Source organism: Carassius auratus, chromosome 1, assembly GCF_003368295.1.
Source record: "Carassius auratus strain Wakin chromosome 1, ASM336829v1, whole genome shotgun sequence".
NCBI lineage: Eukaryota > Metazoa > Chordata > Actinopteri > Cypriniformes > Cyprinidae > Carassius > Carassius auratus.
Window position 1 is genome coordinate 15,876,982 of NC_039243.1, and position 18,417 is coordinate 15,895,398.

Genomic DNA, 18,417 nt, shown 5'->3' on the forward strand with positions numbered 1-18,417 from the left:
CTAAACTGACCCCAAATCAGCCCATTTTTTTTCCACCAACCCAAACCAATTTTTTACCCGCATAATCGAATTCAAACCCGCCAATCTGGCAACACTGGCGGCGGACCGGATGAGCGGTGGAACTATTGTGTTCGGTACGTGTTTCCGGGGACTTGCCCGAACGCGAACTGGATGTTATGGTCCTGATTCTGTGAGCAGGTCTGTGGGAAATTTTTTATACAATATTTAAACAACTATTCTTAAGCACATTACCATTAAACAATCTTATTAGAAACACAAATGTGCAGAAAGGATCAGCTGCAATATTGATTCATTTTAATTTAAAATAATAGATGTATTATCACTGCATTGCTCTGTTCGAATCTGTGTCGTATGGAATAACGTTAAAGCTTCAGATCGTAAATCATAAGATCGTGCAGTCGTGCCTAAAGATTAGAGAGTCGGACTTAACCCAACGGTCGGGGGTTAGAGAAATGTAACTTTTTCTTATTAGTTTGTCTTTTTAATCTTATTGTGGCTTTTTCTCATAAAAGTAACCTTTTCTTATAATTTTAGCTTTCTCATAATTCGGACTTTTCTTTGTATTCTCCCTAAATACAGTTTACAGAAGCATAAATTTTTTTCTTAATGTGTTGGAAATAGGCCTTTCTTTTCATGCTTCTTATTTACATTGTATAGAAGTTAAAGATTAGTGAGTTGATCATGTTTTTTTTGCAGGTGTGAGCAGAAGTGATGGGAGTTCATGGACTGTGGAAACTCTTGGAGAGCACAGGAAAACCTGTCAATCCAGAAACACTAGAGGGGAAGATCTTAGCTGTTGGTATCCTTTATTGCAAATTCCCATTATTGTGATGCAATAATAAAAAGCATTCTGTAGTAAACAATAGAGTTTGTATATATTTGGATGTTTGGATCCATGACTGACTCGTCATAGATATCAGCATCTGGCTGAATCAGGCGGTCAAAGGTGTGCGGGATCGCGATGGGAATGCTGTTCAGAACGCCCATCTCCTCACGCTCTTCCATCGGCTCTGTAAGCTGCTGTTCTTCCGCATCAGACCCGTGTTTGTGTACGATGGAGACGCACCGCTGCTCAAGAAACAGACGCTGGTGAGCTTTAGCAGCGTTATATATGCATGTTAAACATGAGCGTGGAACAGGGCATTGATGCTTCAACATCCTGAACACCCTCAGGCCATCAGGAGACAGCGGAGGGAAGAAATGAGCCGTGAGTCCAAACAGACCACTGAGAAGCTCCTCCGGACGTTCCTGAAGAGACAGGCCATTAAAGCAGCTTTAGGGGATCAAAGGTAGGAGTCCTAAATCATGTTCAGTGACATTATTTCACGGAAAAACATGCTCACTGCAGTGTTGGGTAAGTTTCTTTCAAAAAGTAATTCATTACTAATTACATCAATATTTTATGTATAATTACTCTTTCTGAAAAGTAATTTAATTACGCAAATCGTTAATTATGTTTAACAATCCGTAAAAACTTTGATTCATAGACAATAGAAATGAAACTCTTTATTCTTTCAATTTGAGTCCAATATGGAATAGTTTAGCCTTTTAAATTTACAACAACTGTAATATTTAAGTATTTTAATACAAAAATGTAACCTTTGGTTAATAAATAGAATTACTCTATAGATTCAAATAGATTCAAGATTTGTATTCGTCACATACAAAATTATATATAGCATATATAACCAGCAGTGAAATGTGAGTCAGGTCCGCTCCATGGACAGTGCAATTATTAAAGAAAACAACACAGATGAAAATATACATAAATATCGCTATGTAAGAATGAAATAAAAGTAAACAATAAAAATATAAGAATAAAATATAAAAAGATGTATATTGTAGAATTGAATATGGAACGCAAAATAATGTGCATGAATGAAGAATACTTAAGAAGCTTCTGAAAAATGTAATTTTACATGTATCAAGATGTAAGTGTTAATCTTTTCAAAGCTACGAGTACCATATTTCATACACACTGACAACAACATGATTGTGTACTGTCAATTCACGCACAAATGCTTTGTATCACCACACAGCACATAAACAACATTCTGATATTTTCTAAACTAAATTCTTATCGCTTGGCACATTAAAACATTGTCAACTGATAGTAGATCTCAAACATTCCTAGACTGTAACATTCATCATGCTGCAGTGTAAACATTCACATTACTTTATATCTATATTGTATTATATAAATCATATTTTATTATATTATAAAAAAAAATTACATTCTGGTTTCTTACAACATTTAGCTTATATGTATTAAGTTGCGAATATATTAGGGATGCACCAAATGTTCGGCAAGCTAAATAATTCGGCTTAAATTTGCAGCAAAATAAGCAAAAAGACAGAATAAATTGTACAGAACAATGACATGTTGCGAACTAATGCAAAAAACATGATTACAGAATGGAAGCATGTGTATGTGTGTGTGTATATATATATATATATATATATATATATATATATATATATATATATATATATATATATATATATATATATATATATATATATATATATATATATATATATATATATATATGTGTGTGTGTGTATATGTATATGTGTGTATATTAGACCCAGACCTATGTGGATCATCTGCCATTTCACTTAGTCGATTGATGACTAATATGAAGCAGAGCAACAACTGGCTGCGTGATGGAGCCTAAAGAATATCCCTAAAATTCAAGATATGAGGCAAAATGCCCCTGGTTGAAATTCTGTCTAATTCTGTCTAAGGCTAAGTGCAAATGTGATACTCATCTTACAACAGTTCATTAAGAAGTTTATATTTTGTTATTTTAGACACAATGTTGTCTGTTTTGCTAAATTTTGCCAACCAAAATATTAACACAAAGCAGAACTGTTAATCTCCGAGCAACCCACAGCGGCATTTCATTTCTTAATTCATGTTTTGAACAAATTGGGTGAACCATTTGGCACATTGAACCATTGGCCATAGTCGTGTTGGGTTTGAAGTGGCACTGCACAGACCGATCGGTGTATAACATCAAAGTACCACTAGAGCGATTCAAAAGCACAAAGAGGCGTCTGCTCTCTAAGCTCTTGCTCTTCTTTGATGTCACACAAGATCGGTCTGATGATGATGATTAGCTTCAAGTCGAACAAGCCTAATGATTCAACGAACCATTCACAATGAACCATTTACTTCACTTCTGAATGAATCAACCATTTGAACGAATAAAGCGAATGAATAACCCTGAACCCTGAATCAACAAACAGAACTAACAATTATTGCTAAATATGTGACTGAATCATATAATAACTTAATTAATAATATTGATAGTTCATCGTCTAGCTGACTACGTCTTGTATTATTATTATTATTTTTATTTTTTCTAAAATCCTGTCAAATGTGCACAAACTACTAGCTACTACTAAATATTGTAAATACTGTAAAGTTGCTTTGTAACGATTTGTTTTGTAAAAAGCGCTATACAAATAAACTTGAATTGAATTGAATTGAATAAATTATTTGATGACTTAATCATTAAGACATTTACCATCACCTACTGGCAGTTTTAGTTTATTTGGAGTATCATTTCATTAAAGAAATAGTTTCATATTTTCATATAAATAATAAAATTAAGAAAATAAATTATTCAAGTTATAGTTCACCCAACCAAAAATGACAATTCTGTCATCATTTACATCATTTAATGGTCCAAAAGGGTATATGTAATACATTTCAAACAAATTTTTCTTGCTGAGCCTACTTTAATCTCTGTTTGATACTTTGCACAACAGTGACTTGATCAGAAATTATATTTTCAGAGTAATTTCTATAAATTTGATGTGCGATTAATTAGATGAATTAATCACCATAAACATTTTAATCGCTTACCAGCCCTAATATATATATATATATATATATATATATATATATATATATAATATCATATTTCAGCACATTTCAATTAATGTAAGAAAGAATAAATTAAAGAAATGATCTCCTCTGCAAAATAATTTTTTTAATAAAACAAAGTAAATTACACCTTATTCCGCATAGCATGTCTTCTTCCAAAAACAATGAAAATTAGATGAATCTTGTTTGGGTTTTTTTCATATATATATATATATATATATATCTAGGTGATGAGGGCGTTTACGTGCAGGTGGCTGGAGATAATGAGCTCAGAGAAGGAAAAGACTGTTCCCCGCTGTAGTTTCTTACAGATTACACAATCACAGAATATTAGTTTTCAAACTGAATTTGTTCATTTAAAACTACACGCTTAAAGTTTTCTGTAGACATGTTTCTCATGTCTGTGTGTCCAGTACTTGCTGAGTTTTGGTTAATTTTTGTGGCACGTTTCAGAAAGACGTTCACGAAAGAGGCAGGCCGTCTTTTTTTCCTTTATTTTACAAAAGCACATTTTTTTTGTTCATGTCAGTTTACACAAATAAAAGTAGACCCTTTATAGATTTTATTGATTTTAGTCTCATCTGTATCTGAGTATTTTATGTTATTTTTTCCGTTATAAGGAAAAACTGCAAGTGAATGCACCAGCACGCAGAGGGTTAAATACGCAGCAGTCAATTTTACCTTTAGACAATAAATGTAGATTTCAAACTCAGTATTGATTTTAGAACTGTTGGAATTATTTACAGAATGTAATGCAAGTACTTTATAAGTAAATAAATAATAGCTATAATGACTAGTAATCCCTTACTTTGCCTTTTCAATCGATAAGTAATTTAATTAAAGTAACATGTTACTCCAAACACTGATGCTCAGTGTGTTCTTCTTCCACAGTCAAGAGGCGATTCCCAGTCTGTCGTCTGTGAGACGAGATGAGCAAGACGACATGTACATTCTGCCTGCACTTCCTCCTGATGAGGACAGAGACAAGAGCAGGTGAGAACGTGGGAAAACAACAATTATTAGACATGATGTTAATGATGAAACATGTTTTCAATTGTAAATGCTGCTGTAGTTCAGATGACGAAAGAGATGGAGGCGAATCACTGCAGACCTACAGCAGATTCCAGGTGAGATCAATCCCATCCACTTTTTTTTTTTTTTATACAGTGCTTTTCACAATTCACTTTGTTTCAAATCAGCTTTACTGAAAACCATGATTAAACCATAATTTTGACTTTTTACTTGTATAAACAAGTAGCTGAGTGTATCTCAAAATATTTGTCTTGTTCAGGAAGAGGTCTATGACAACCCTAACTCTGTAGACATCAACTCTGAGGAGTTTTCCCTCATGCCACCGGAGATCAAGCACGAAATCTTAAAAGAAATGAAGGAATTCAGCAAGAGGCGACGCACGCTGTTCCACAAACCCCCAGAGGTGCTGTCCTTCATATCATCATCACAGTCAGCGGCACACTATTATAATTGTTAACACTAATACATTTCTCACCTTGTCTTGTTCAACTCTTGATCCTGGTGTCTCAGAGGTCAGGTGAGTTCTCGCAGTATCAGTTGGCGGGTCTCCTGCAGAGGAACAAACTCAACCAGCGTCTGGAAGGAGTGGAGCAGGAGATGAACCAGCGCAGCTCTGGAGGAGTGGAGCAGCCGTACGGCCAGAACAAAGACCATGAGATGGAGATCCGCCGTCTGGTGTCAGAGGACTCGTCACACTACATCCTCATCAAAGGTCACTGGTGTGGAAAAGTTAGAGCGCCATCTGCGCATATCTGTAGCTTTGAGCTCATCTACACTGGCATTCAGTAGTTTAAGGCCAGTTATATTTTTTATGTTGTTGAAAGAAGTCTGCATTTATTTAATGAAAAATGCAATACAAACTGAAATATTATTACAATTTAAAATGTTTGTTTTTTATGTAAGAATATGTTTGTAAAATGTAATTTATTCTTTTGAACAAAACTCTATTTTCAGCATCATTACTCCAGTCTTCAGTGACACGTGATCCTCCAGAAATAATTCTAATATGATGATTTGCTGCTTAAAAACATTTCTGATTATTGTTGAAAACATTTACGCTGCTTCATATTTTTATGTAAATCATGAAGCATTTTATTTTTCAGGATTCTTTGATGAACAAAATTCAAAATAACAGCATTTATTTAAAAAAGAAATCCTTTGTGACATTATGAACTGTCACTTTTGATCAATTTAATGTGGTCTTGATGAATAATAGTACTAATTTCTTAAAAATGGTTCTAGTTAAAGGTGACATGCAGCAAAATTAATCAAATATTTTCCATATTTTTTTCAAAAGGATTATTTTGATTTGTTTTGTTTGAGAATTATTTATTCAAATATACAATTTTTAAAAAAAGAACAACTCTTTTTCGGCATACTTGAAGAACAGAAAGTTCAAAAGAACATCATTTATTTGAAATAGAAATCTTTAGTGTCACTTTTGAACAATTTAATGCATTCTTTATGAATAAGTGTATTAATTTCTTTCAAAAAATGGTGTCTTACTAAAATATGTTCCCATCTTCAGGGTCTCAGAAGAAAGCCATCACTCCAGACAGCCGTCCGGCTCCAGCGCTGTGGTCCAGCTCTCCATGGGAACCTAAAGGGAGGCCTAAAGGGAAGCCTGAGCCCTTGTGGCGGCCTGTGAAAGAGGATGATGAGAACAAGCCTTCCTCCTCCACATCCTGTGCTGAGGAGGAGCTGCTGGCGTCAGATGGAGCACCTCCCTCTCCTCGCTCCCTGCAGGCCATCCAGAGCGCCATGATGGACAGCAGCTCTGAAGAAGAAGCCGTGGCCACGAGAGGACAAAGGACAGCAGGATCTGAAGATGAAGATGGACGCGTGTCGCCTCGAACTCTACAGGCCATCCAAAGCGCCATGATGGATCCCGCAGACGTCCACAAACGCAGGACGTATGTCATCACGAGCAGCTCAGAGGACGAGGATGAAGCTGTGGTTCTTGACAGAAGCGTGGTCACGGAGGTGACTGAGGATGGAGGTGTTTCTCCCAGGACTCTGTTGGCCATACAGGAAGCTCTGGGAGACAAAGCTGTGGAGGTAACGGACCCGAGGAGCAGCTCTGATGGAGAACAGGCAAAGGAGGTTCCTGGAAAGAACATTTCCTCACAGGAAGAGGCTTCAGGATCCAGGAATTTGTCCAGAACGCCGCTTCTTCTTGGTTCTGCAGTATCTGAAAGGCGAGAGGAGATGCGTGAGCCACAAGATGCTGCAGTACAACTTCCTCTAAAGCAAAGACACCTGAGTGCTTCCTCTGATGACAAACCTGTGAATGCAGACCGAACAGATCAGATGAAGGAAAACAAAGTGAAAAGTGAAGATGATGAGGAAAGCAGCTCTGAAGGTACAAATACACACAGACACTTCATGTTTGAGCTCCTGGTACAGAAATTACAGCAATCACAGTTGTAGGGATTCGCAAACCTTTTAGCTAAAATATTTTCTTGAAGCCACCTTTTTAAGTTTTTATTTAAGTATTAAGTATTAAGTATTTCAGTAGCTTCTCATCACATTCGTAAGTTCACGGACCGGTTCCCTTATTCCAGTTAATGGTCACAACATGCGTCTTAATTAATAAAATATTAGATATTTTTTCTAGTGAGTGTTTTATTTAGATTCTTTTTTTAATGGTTTATTTGAATTTGACATTTTTATGATTTTTTTTTTTTTACGTGTTTTGATAAATTTTGTAATTTTATAATTCTTTATTTTAGTTAATATATTTTTTATATTAGTTTTATTTTGATTGGTTTTCTTTTATAATTATTTAAATTGTATTATGTCATTTATTTTTAGTTTGTGTTTTATTTTCATTGTTTTTATTTTTTTATTATTTAAATTTTTATGTTTTACTAATTAGCCTTTCATCAATGTTTAGATGTTTTAAACATTTCATTTGAATGTGTTCATACCTGTTTGTTTGGTCTCTGCAGAGAGTTTCATCGAGGTGTCCGATGCAGAGGAACCATCTGAAACAGAAGAATCTCAAGTCAAAGCAGAAGCCTCAGAAGAGAAAGCGGAGGAAGAGGAGAGCAGAAAGGAAGAGTCCAGCATCCAGAGCCCGGATAAGAGTGAAGAAGTCAACAAGTCCATAGATGAAACTCCTCCTGCTGCAAGCGAGTGGGATCACATCGACGCGGTGGATCTCACTGTTCTCTCTGAATCTTTGTAGTTCTGGTGCAGTGATTGTGTGCTGTGTAACACATCAGTGTGTGTGTTGCAGGAGGAGCTGCTGGAGCTGGACAGAGAACTGCAGTGTGAGCAAATGAGCTTGAGAGAGCAGCAGCAGCAGCAGGAGCGCAGCAGCACCTCGGTCACCGGACAGATGTACCAGGAGAGCCAGGTCAGCATCCTTATACACAACATGTGCTTGTGCGGAAAATACATTAGTCATGTTTTTTTGTGCATTAAATAATGGCAAATACCAGTGAACTGACTAACGCAAACCTTAGTAAATCACCTCGCATGATTAATCAATATACTCTCCTCCCAAAAATGTCTGAAAGGGAAACTCCTACAAAAACTCCTCCGTTTCTCATTTTAATTTAGTTTATCTCGATGTACTAAAATAACTAATAAAAACATGTTTAAAAAGTACTAATTACTAAAACTAAAATTATAAACGAAAACAACTGATTCAAACCATTATATATATTATATATTATATACCGTTATATAGCAGGATTTTTGTGAATCAGTCTTTAGTGGTTGGAACAATAGCTTTATTTATTTATTTATATAGTTAGCATTTTTCTGGTTTAATCACGATCAGATTTTTTCTAGATCCTGCATTAAATTCTTTATAGTCTTTATAGATTGGAGTACACAGGTACTTCTATTATTTACGTTGGTAAAACCAAAGCCATCACAGCAGTTATTTGAGATTTGACTTGTCGATACATGGGAATCGGTCCTGGGACAATAATCCTTGGGTTGAGCTTGAAGACTGGATGGGAAGAGGTCCTGTGGTCCTATGGTGGATCCAGGGTCCATGGTGTCCTGGAGCCAGAGTAAAGGAGACCTGGGAAAATCTGTGTGCATGGGGCCTGTGCAGAGAATCACACAGAGTAGAGGTGGTGGGAGTATTAACACTGCACCATAAACCTACTTCAGACTTTTCAGAGTCAGCCCGGGATGTTTCCAGTAGTGTTTTCTGCTCTCTCAGCTGGACCTGCTTCTACAGTAGGTCATGGATCTGCTTCTCCATGGCCTCCAGCAGCTTGAATGTGTCCTCACCTGCACTTAAGAGTAGACGCATATCCACCATTAGAGCAAGTTAACAGTAAGTAAAACGAATAATGTGACACTTTGGGGGAAACACCTCTCCTCAAATACAGAAGCCATATTCTCTTAACGCAATTGCATTGCAATGACAAATGGCGCTTGAGTGCAGGAAAAGATGGCTGGAAAGTGCCTTTTATAAGCAGCGCTGAGCGGCATTTCATCAGAAGCTTTCAACTGAATAAGAGAGCTTATGAAAAAATTGAGCATCAGTAATTATTACTGTGAAGGGAGCTTGGCATAAGAGGAGTCGACAAATAAGCACAGCAACACTCAACGGCAATTGCAATGCATGCTACAGCCACTGCATACAAGTACGCATAAGCAGCACATTTCAGACATGCAGCTATGGAGCTTACTGGAGTTAGACTGCGCATCAGCCTGGGGAACTGTGTGTAAGTTGGCTAGGCGCTAGCAGCACCAGTGCCGCCTACTACAGAAATAGTGTTTTTATTTTTTTTACTAAAGCAAGGTCCCGAGCAGGGGTACTTGATGGGCAAGGGGGTTCAGCCTCCTCACGCCCCATAGAAATGTAATTACATCATTCCTCCCCAGTGACAACCCATCGATGTCAGAATGAACACTGATATGACCGCTACATACAGTTGAGCATGGAGGGCATACGGCCATGATCCGAACGCTCTTGTAGAAAAGACGAAACTTAGCTCTTCGAAGTGCAACAATTTTCAGAGGCTCTCCACGTAGAGACGTCTAGGAAACGGAGAGCTTGCCTCTGAATGTCACTTGCTATGACAGCGAGTCTGACATCGGCAAACTCCGTCGAGTGGCCAGACACACAGTTTCCATAAGTCTGGAATGGATGCCAGACTAAGGCTGCATCCGAAAACTTAGGCAGGTGACTTGCTGCCTTGCTGTCTTATCAGGCAATGACTTTGCAGGCAGCGTTTTTGCCCGAAGGCACCTCATGAAACAGATTTCGGACAGGCTTCTGAGGCGGAGTAATGGTTTAATGAGCTACAGCAACATATAGAGAGCTTTGGTGATAACTAAGTGGATATTTCATTACTGCAATATTAATTTCTCGCTAGAAATCACATAAAAAGTGGAAAACGCTGTTCAGAAACATAAATTTACACACAAACTGACCACCAACCGCAACTTTCAGACGCCATCTTTATTTTTTGGCTTAACTGTCACAGAATGGAATGCACAGGATTGTGGGATATCAAAGGCAGTGAAGGATCTATGCTGCCTTCAAAAACCGGCCAGATGAAGGCATCTCAGGAGACAGGAAATGAAGCTGACATTGATTTCTGACGTACCTTGATGCCTTCCTCCCTTGGAATGCGACCTCCGAAGGCAGCATTTTTCAATTTTCGGATGCACCCTAAGTTGCTGGCTTGAGAGAGGGTATCTCTCCTCAGTGGAATTAGTCATTCAGGTTACGAGAAGCGGTCTACCCACGTCTTCAGGCTCATCGTGAGGAGGAGGAGATGGTGAGAACAGAAACCATCTTGGTGATTATGAATGCCACTGCTGCCATGTCCGTGCGAACAAGAACGTGCTTGTGATGGACCTAAGTGTAGAAACACTATAGAGACCGGTGAACTGCTCTGAGCACCAGGCAGGTCACCAGGTACCTTTTGTCTGTGTCTGTCTGTCTCTTTATTGACCCTATCATCATCTCGTCTTAGTCATGGGAAAAAAGCTTGTCAATGAACATTTTTCCTCATACTTTTCGTTAACAAAATAAACACTAGTACATACTTCAGAATAGCATGAGTAGTACACCATTATACATGACCTATATCTTCTGATGCAAAGACACTCATGTTTCCATGATATGAAGTGGTTTTTTTTTCCTGATGGTGTCAGGAGCTGTTGCGTTTGTTCGGTGTGCCGTTCATTGTGGCTCCGATGGAGGCTGAAGCCCAATGTGCAACGCTGGACCATCTGGACCAGACGCACGGCACCATCACTGACGACAGCGACATCTGGCTCTTCGGCGGTCGTCAAGTCTACAAGAACTTCTTCAACCAGAACAAATACGTGGAGCATTACCAGTCCGTGGACATGCAGAACCAACTAGGTGAGCTTCAGTACTGAGATCTAGGGATGCACTATAATGGATTTTTGCTGATATATTCAACTCATTTTGGCCGATGCCGATACCGATATATTTCCTTTTGTTTGGAAACAACACATTAGATTGTAAACAAGTTATTTATAATTTTGGTTAGTTTTTAACAAAAACTTGCTTGTTAGAATTAAATAAACAAAAAATAAGTTATTTTATAATGAGAGTACCCTAAAAGCTGTCAACTATAAATCGATCACTGCATTTTTTTCCAGACAGATGTGGTAACCATAACAATTTATTTAAAGATTTAACATTTGTAGATGGTGCAAAGAAAAAAAATAACACATTACACATGAATGAATAAATATGTAAATATAAAATAATTTTAGTGATTTCTTTTATTCATGTAAGTTATAGCTTCTGAACTTTGACCTTTAAATTAAAGCATACTTGTGATTTTATGAAACCAGTAAATTCTTTATTTATTCTTAATGTATTGAAAAATAATCTTAATGTTATCAGTCTAATGTTATCGGACGGGCATTCGGACCTGGTTATTGTTGCTACTGCACGCGCTAGTAACTTTTAACTCTTTCGCACACCGCACATCATTCTGTAGCATTCTCAAATTAAATGCGACAATCCAAAAAAATAAATCTAATTGCCATTCAGGTAACATTTTGGTCAAGAATAACGGCACTGTTGGTGTGATCTTATCGTTAGCACACCCTGAACACATGCGAGTTATTCATCTTATCGACAAGGCATGTCGGCATCATTTTTCATATTGGGCCGGTGATTAGGTTTTAAGCCATTTTTGGCCAAATTCAATACTGTTCTGATAATATTGTGCATCCTTACTGAGATCAGTTAGTTGTCATGTATAATAGGTGGAAAGAGACACCAATGTGAGCTTGTATCCGTCTGTAGGCCTGGACAGGACCAAACTGATCAATCTGGCATATCTGTTGGGCAGTGATTACACTGAAGGCCTTCCAGGAGTAGGATACGTTACAGGGATGGAGATCCTCAACGAGTTTCCTGGTGCTGGTTTAGAGCCTCTTGTTCAACTCAGGTCAGAAACACCGTAAAAAGACTTCCCTGCACGAGAAACATTTCTTGGTATTTTGTTTAACCCTCATAATACATTCAAAATCTGTATACTAAGATCTGCCAATACCCTTTTCTTAAGTCCAGTGTCGAATAAATTTGAGCTGTATGAGTTGAATTTCGACACCGCATTCAACTTGCGATCATCCACACAGAATAGTACGGAGCTGTCCATTTTTGGCACTAAATCTGGCTCACCCCCATCTCAAGCATTGCCTCTAATTCACTCTGAACCGCCCTTTGCTTGTGTTCAGGTAAACAATACAGCCGGCTGCACACTACCGCCCCAGCTCTGTCTTAGTTATAGTACTGAATAAGATTGGTTCATCCGGGCAGGGGCGAGAACACATCTACAAAATCAGCTTGCCATCTAGCTACATCAGTGAGCTGGGAGGGTGAGAGGTGATCTCCTCCTAGGGCCAGAGTGAGAGATTAGACTTTAGTTTTCACTTCTGGCCCGAGGTCTTCCTTTCTACTTAATGCCATTGCCAGCAACAATGGCGCCGCCTTGCTCCATTTTTTATTGAAGGTTTAGGTGGTAAATCTGTCCATTTAGATTACCTCATAATTGATATCCCCCACTTGCCATTTGACCAATAAGGGTCCTTGCCACTTGGCGAGTAATTTAGAACTAGAAGGTTGGGACTAAAGCCCCTTTCACACTGCCATTCCGGCAAATACAGGGGTAAAGTGTTCCTGCAATTGTTCCCGGGTCGCTAGATTTTGCACTTTCACACTGCCAGTGATGACCCGGGATATGTGCGTGCTTTCACACACAACCCTTGAAGATCCCGTAACGACACGTGACATCAGCGCGTGACGTGTAATGTACGAGTCGACAATGCTTGGCACGTTATACTTTCACTGAAGCAAGCAAACAATCTCGGCGTCAGCGCGGAAAGTGAGGAACTAACTGATCTCTGCTTCATTACAGTTTGCACATGTGTTTTCGTTGCAAATGTTGATCTTCCTTCAAAACAGCCGGTAAAAGAGTCGCGCGATAATGCGCGTCATCATTTTGATACGGAATTAGATCTGGCTTTTGTTCACACAGTGCTCGTTCCGGGTTGAACCCCGCAATGTTACTAGGTCCCCGACCCGGGTTCAGTTCGGTAATCAATTCCAGGACGTGGTTGCTTTCACACAGAAGGCGACCAGGCAATGTTACTGGAATATTGCGTGTCCGACGTGCAGTGTGAAAGAGGCTTAATACAAGCACTTCATCTCCTGGTTCAAAAACACGCAATCTGGTTCCCCTTTTGTACAGCCGGCTTTTGTCTGTCCTGGGCCTTTAACAAATTTCCCATAGAAAGCCGCTCCAAAGTGTAGAGTTTTTGTTTTCAGATCTAGCCCACATCTGCTCTCCGACCTCCCAAACCTCTCTCAGGACGATTAAATCGTTCCACCAGCCCGTTTGTTTGTAGGTGATAGAAGCTGGTCTGAACTGATTCAATGTCCTATAATTCGTAAAGCTCGTGTAATGTATGTGACATAAACACTGTAGCGAATCAGCTCAAATATGAAATATTAATAATTAATTAACTAGTTATAATTAATTAAAATGCTGTAAGTATTTACTTGACCTCTCAGTGTCAACTGTCTGTCAGTTCTTCCTGGTTAAGGAAAATTTGTGTATGCATTTAAAGACTCACCATAAGCATGCACTGCAAGCACAGGACCGTACCAGCGCAAGTGAAGAGGAGCACATGTCTGAAATTAATCCTGTTCTCAGTCATTCTGTGACTGAATAAAAGCACTTTTTGTCAAGAGAAAAAGTGACAGAAGCATATATATACATGATACTTGAAATGTGTAACATTTTTTTTAAGAATATTTATATCTCTTAAAAAATTATTGTAAAAAAAAAAAATGTAAAAAAAAAAATAGTATCTTAAAACACTTGCAAAGTTTCTTTCCCTTTTTTAGTTTTTTTTTTAATGTATCTCTTCTGGGTCAAAATGGACCCAAATTTGTTATGAGGGTTAAATAAGTATGCTCCTTGCTTGTCTTTATTAATTATAGAATTGTTTCTTTTATGTTTAATGAATGTTGCTTGCATTATTATAGAGTAATGTGTGTTAATGTGATAGTGTTTAGTATTTTTATGTATGACACTGTGTGTACCTTCTACAGGTGCTGGTCATATAATTAGAATATCATCAATTTTTTAAAAAATATATTTCACTAATTCCATTCAAAAAGTGAAACTTGTATAGTATATTATATTCATTCACTACACACAGACTGATATATTTCAAATGTTTATTTCTTTTAATTTTGATGATTATAACTGATAACTAAGAAAACTCCCGAATTCAGTATCTCAGAAAATTTGAATATAACTTAGGACCAATACAAAGAAAGGATTTTTAGAAATCTTTGCCAACTAAAAAGTATGAAAATGAAAAATATGCGCATGTATAGCACTCAATACTTAGTTGGGGCTCTTTTTGCCTGAATTACTGCAGCAATGCGGCGTGGCATGGAGTCAATCAGTCTGTGGCATTGCTCAGGTGTTATGAGAGCCCAGGTTGCTCTGATAGTGGCCTTCAGCTCTTCTGTATTCTTGGTTCTGGCATATCACATCTTCCTCTCCACAATACCACATAGATTTTCTATGGGGTTAAGTTCAGGCGAGTTTGCTGGTCAATTAAGAACAGGGATACCATGGTCCTTAAACCAGGTATTAGTAGCTTTGGCACTGTGTGCAGGTGCAAAGTGCAATCTGGACCTCAAGCAACATGGATTGTGTGCCTCTCCTCTCTTCCTCCAGACTCTGGGACTGCTAAATTCACTTTCATCAGAGAAAATAACTTTGGACCACTCAGCAGCAGTCCAGTCCTTTTTGAAGTGAGACACTTCTGACGCTGTCTGTTGTTCAAAAGTGGCTTGACACTAGAAATGCGACAGCTGAAACCCATGTCTTGTATACGTCTGTGTGTAGAGATTCTTGAAGCACTGACTCCAGCTGCAGTCCAGGGTTTTGTTTCACAATCCTCTCCAGGGTGTGGTTATTTCTTGCTTGTACACTTTTTTTCTACCACATCTTCTCCTTCCCTTTGCCTCTTTATTAATTTGCTTGGACACAGAGCTCTGTGAACAGCCAGCCTCTTTTGCAATGACCTTTTGTGTCTTGTCCTCCTTATGCAAGGTGTCAGTGGTCGTCTTTTGGACAACTGTCAAGTCAGCAGTCTTCCCCATGATTGTGTAGCCTACAGAACTAGACTGAGAGACCATTTAAAGGCCTTTGCAGGTGTTTTGAGTTAATTAGCTGATTAGAGTGTGGCACCAGGTGTCTTCAATATTGAACCTTTTCACAATATTCTAATTTTCTGAGAAACTGAATTTGGGATTTTCCTTAGTCGTCAGTTATAAACATCAAAATTAAAAGAAATAAACATTTGAAATATATCAGTCTGTGTGTAATGAATGAATATAATATACAAGTTTCACTTTTTGAATGGAATTAGCTAAATAAATCAACTTTTTGATGATATTATATAGCACCTGTATATATTAGTATTTACAAAAGCTTGTAGAAAAGGTGCTTGTGGTTTTCTTTAATTTGTCATGTCTGTTTAACCACTTTTATTATGGTTATATCAGTATATTATACAGGTACAAAATTAGATTGTACTCTAGATGCAATATTAAGATTAAATCAGGTTTTAACCATATATTTTAAGCTTAGTCGTGTAAAACCATAGTTGCTACCATAGTTTTATGGTATAGTGATGGCCATCACAGCTGCTGTATTTACCATAAAATTTGAAACATGGGTCATTGTGTATGTGTGTTCTGTCTGATATAGTAAGTGGTGGACTGAAGCACAGGAGAATAAGAAGTTGGTTGCTAATCCCAAATACACAAAGGTGAAGAAGAAACTGAGGAATCTTCAGCTTCATCCTGGTTTCCCAAACCCTGCTGTGGCTGAAGCTTACCTGCAGCCCACTGTTGACCAATCAGATGCCTCGTTTAGCTGGGGCCACCCTCACCTGGAGCTCATCAAAGAATATCCTTCATGTCATTAACAGTGTGATTAGCTTTTAACACATTCTGAACAGCTGCAGTTTAAAATGAGCAGAAGTGCTTCTTAACCTGTCAAACATTCTGTCAGAGCCGCTTCGGATGGAGCAGCAGAAAAACTGAAGAAACGCTACAGCCAGTGCTAAAGCAGCTTCAGTCTCAACAGGTGATGGACCTCAATTCTAGTGAAAAAACTAAAACTATTACAAATAAATTTAATTCACGGGAAAAAAAAAAACTTGCTGGAATAAAAGTAATTTAAAAACTATTTAAAAATGAAAACTGACAATATGAAAACAAATGCTAATTAAAAATATTAGTAAATACTTTTGTTTTACAAATTCTTAGAATTTAGTACACTACAAATCAAAAGATTGGATTTTCAATGTTTTTGAAAGAAAACTCCTCTGCTCAACAAGGCTACATTTATTTGATCAAAAATACAGGAAAACATTTTTTGAAATACTATTGGAATTTCAAAGAGCTGTGTTCTATGTAAATATAAAATAAACTTTCATTTAGTCCTGTGATCAAAGCTACATTTTCAGCATCATTACTCCAGTCTTCAGTGTCACAAGATCCTTCGGAAATCACTCTTAATATGCTGATTTGCTGCTGAAGAAAATTCTGATTATTATCAATGATGAAAACAGTTGTGCTGCTGCATATTTTTCAGGATTCTTTGATCAAAATAATGTTCAAAAGTAAAAGTAAATCTAAAAATAAATTACACTATAAGCGTTTTTTTTATATATTTAACAAGATTGCTGTATTTTTTTATCAAATAATTTCAGCCTTGGTGAGCAGAAGAACCAAAAAAAGTTGTTTATTCCACACTTTTAACCGGTAGTGAATACTTTGTCAGTTGTTTGGTGTCTGTGATGATTAACGGCTCACTGTTATTGTCTGTCTGCAGACGCAGCTGCGCATCGATTCATTCTTTCGTCTGGAGCAGCAGGAGAGGCAGTCGATCCATAGCCAGCGTCTGCGCAGAGCCGTCACCTGCCTCAAGAGAAAAGAAAGAGAGGAGGAGGAAGAAAGCTCTCCGTCTAAAAAGGGAAGGAACGGGGCCTCACAGCCGGATGAGGCCCCTGCTACCACAGGGCCGTTAGCGGGAGGATTCATAGGGTCAGTGTGTCATCTGAACTCACCTGCAGACACACTGGATGAGACGAGAGGCGGAGTCATGTCGCTGATGTCATCCAGGGCGGAGTCAAGCAGCTCTAGCTCAGAGGATGATGCTGAATATGGGAAGGGGGTCGCTATGGTTACAGCACGCTCTGTGTTTGAGGGGAAAACGAGAGGAAGAGGTAAACGAGGAGGAGGAAGAGGAAGGAGCCAAAACAGATTATGATTCAAAAAACACATACAAAACATACTTACTGATGCCATCAGATATGCAGAGTGAGTTTACATGTGAAATGTTGTCCTGAGCTGTCTATGAGCTGTATAATTAACATACTGTGTAATCATTTGAGAAATGCCAACATGGAATCATGTCAAATTACCACAAAAAAAAGAGTAATGCTTCATCAGAACAGATCTATTAGCCTTCCAAATATTTATGGTTCATCAACATCTCAGGTCTATTGCTATTTATGTTTTTTACCATCTTTAGATGAATTTGCAAAAGAACAGAGTTTGTTTCTTCACATACAATAAAAGTCTAAAAAACCTCATATCTAGTGTTTTTCGTGATATAGTTTGTTCTAAAGCTTTCAAATGAAAACGATCCACCAGTCCACTTGGAAAATGGAAATAGCATTTTATGGCATCTTATTTTCTGTATTTTGGAATATAATTTATAATTTACATATATTTTTATATATATATATATATATATATATATATATATGCTGTTCAAAAGTTTGGGATTAGTAAGATTTATGTTTTTTTAAAGAAGTCTCTTCTGTTCATCAAGGCTGCATTTATTTGATCGAAAATACAGAGAAAACTAATATTTTTAAATATTATGATATAATGTAATGTTTAA

The 18,417-nt window shown here is 37.7% G+C and overlaps 1 protein-coding gene across 1 annotated transcript; it reads left to right on the forward strand.

The window, feature by feature from the left end:
• Positions 1-111: 111 nt before the first annotated feature.
• Positions 112-18,103, forward strand: ercc5 (excision repair cross-complementation group 5). The gene is made up of 16 exons (XM_026254214.1): positions 112-198; positions 718-820; positions 935-1,110; positions 1,195-1,310; positions 4,808-4,909; positions 4,989-5,043; positions 5,208-5,351; positions 5,459-5,660; positions 6,477-7,310; positions 7,900-8,105; positions 8,190-8,309; positions 11,084-11,297; positions 12,219-12,363; positions 16,210-16,410; positions 16,506-16,590; positions 17,341-18,103. Exons 2-16 carry the CDS (start codon positions 733-735, stop codon positions 17,776-17,778), a joined length of 3,126 nt encoding a protein of 1,041 aa, XP_026109999.1. The 5' UTR covers positions 112-198; positions 718-732; the 3' UTR covers positions 17,779-18,103.
• Positions 18,104-18,417: the final 314 nt, after the last annotated feature.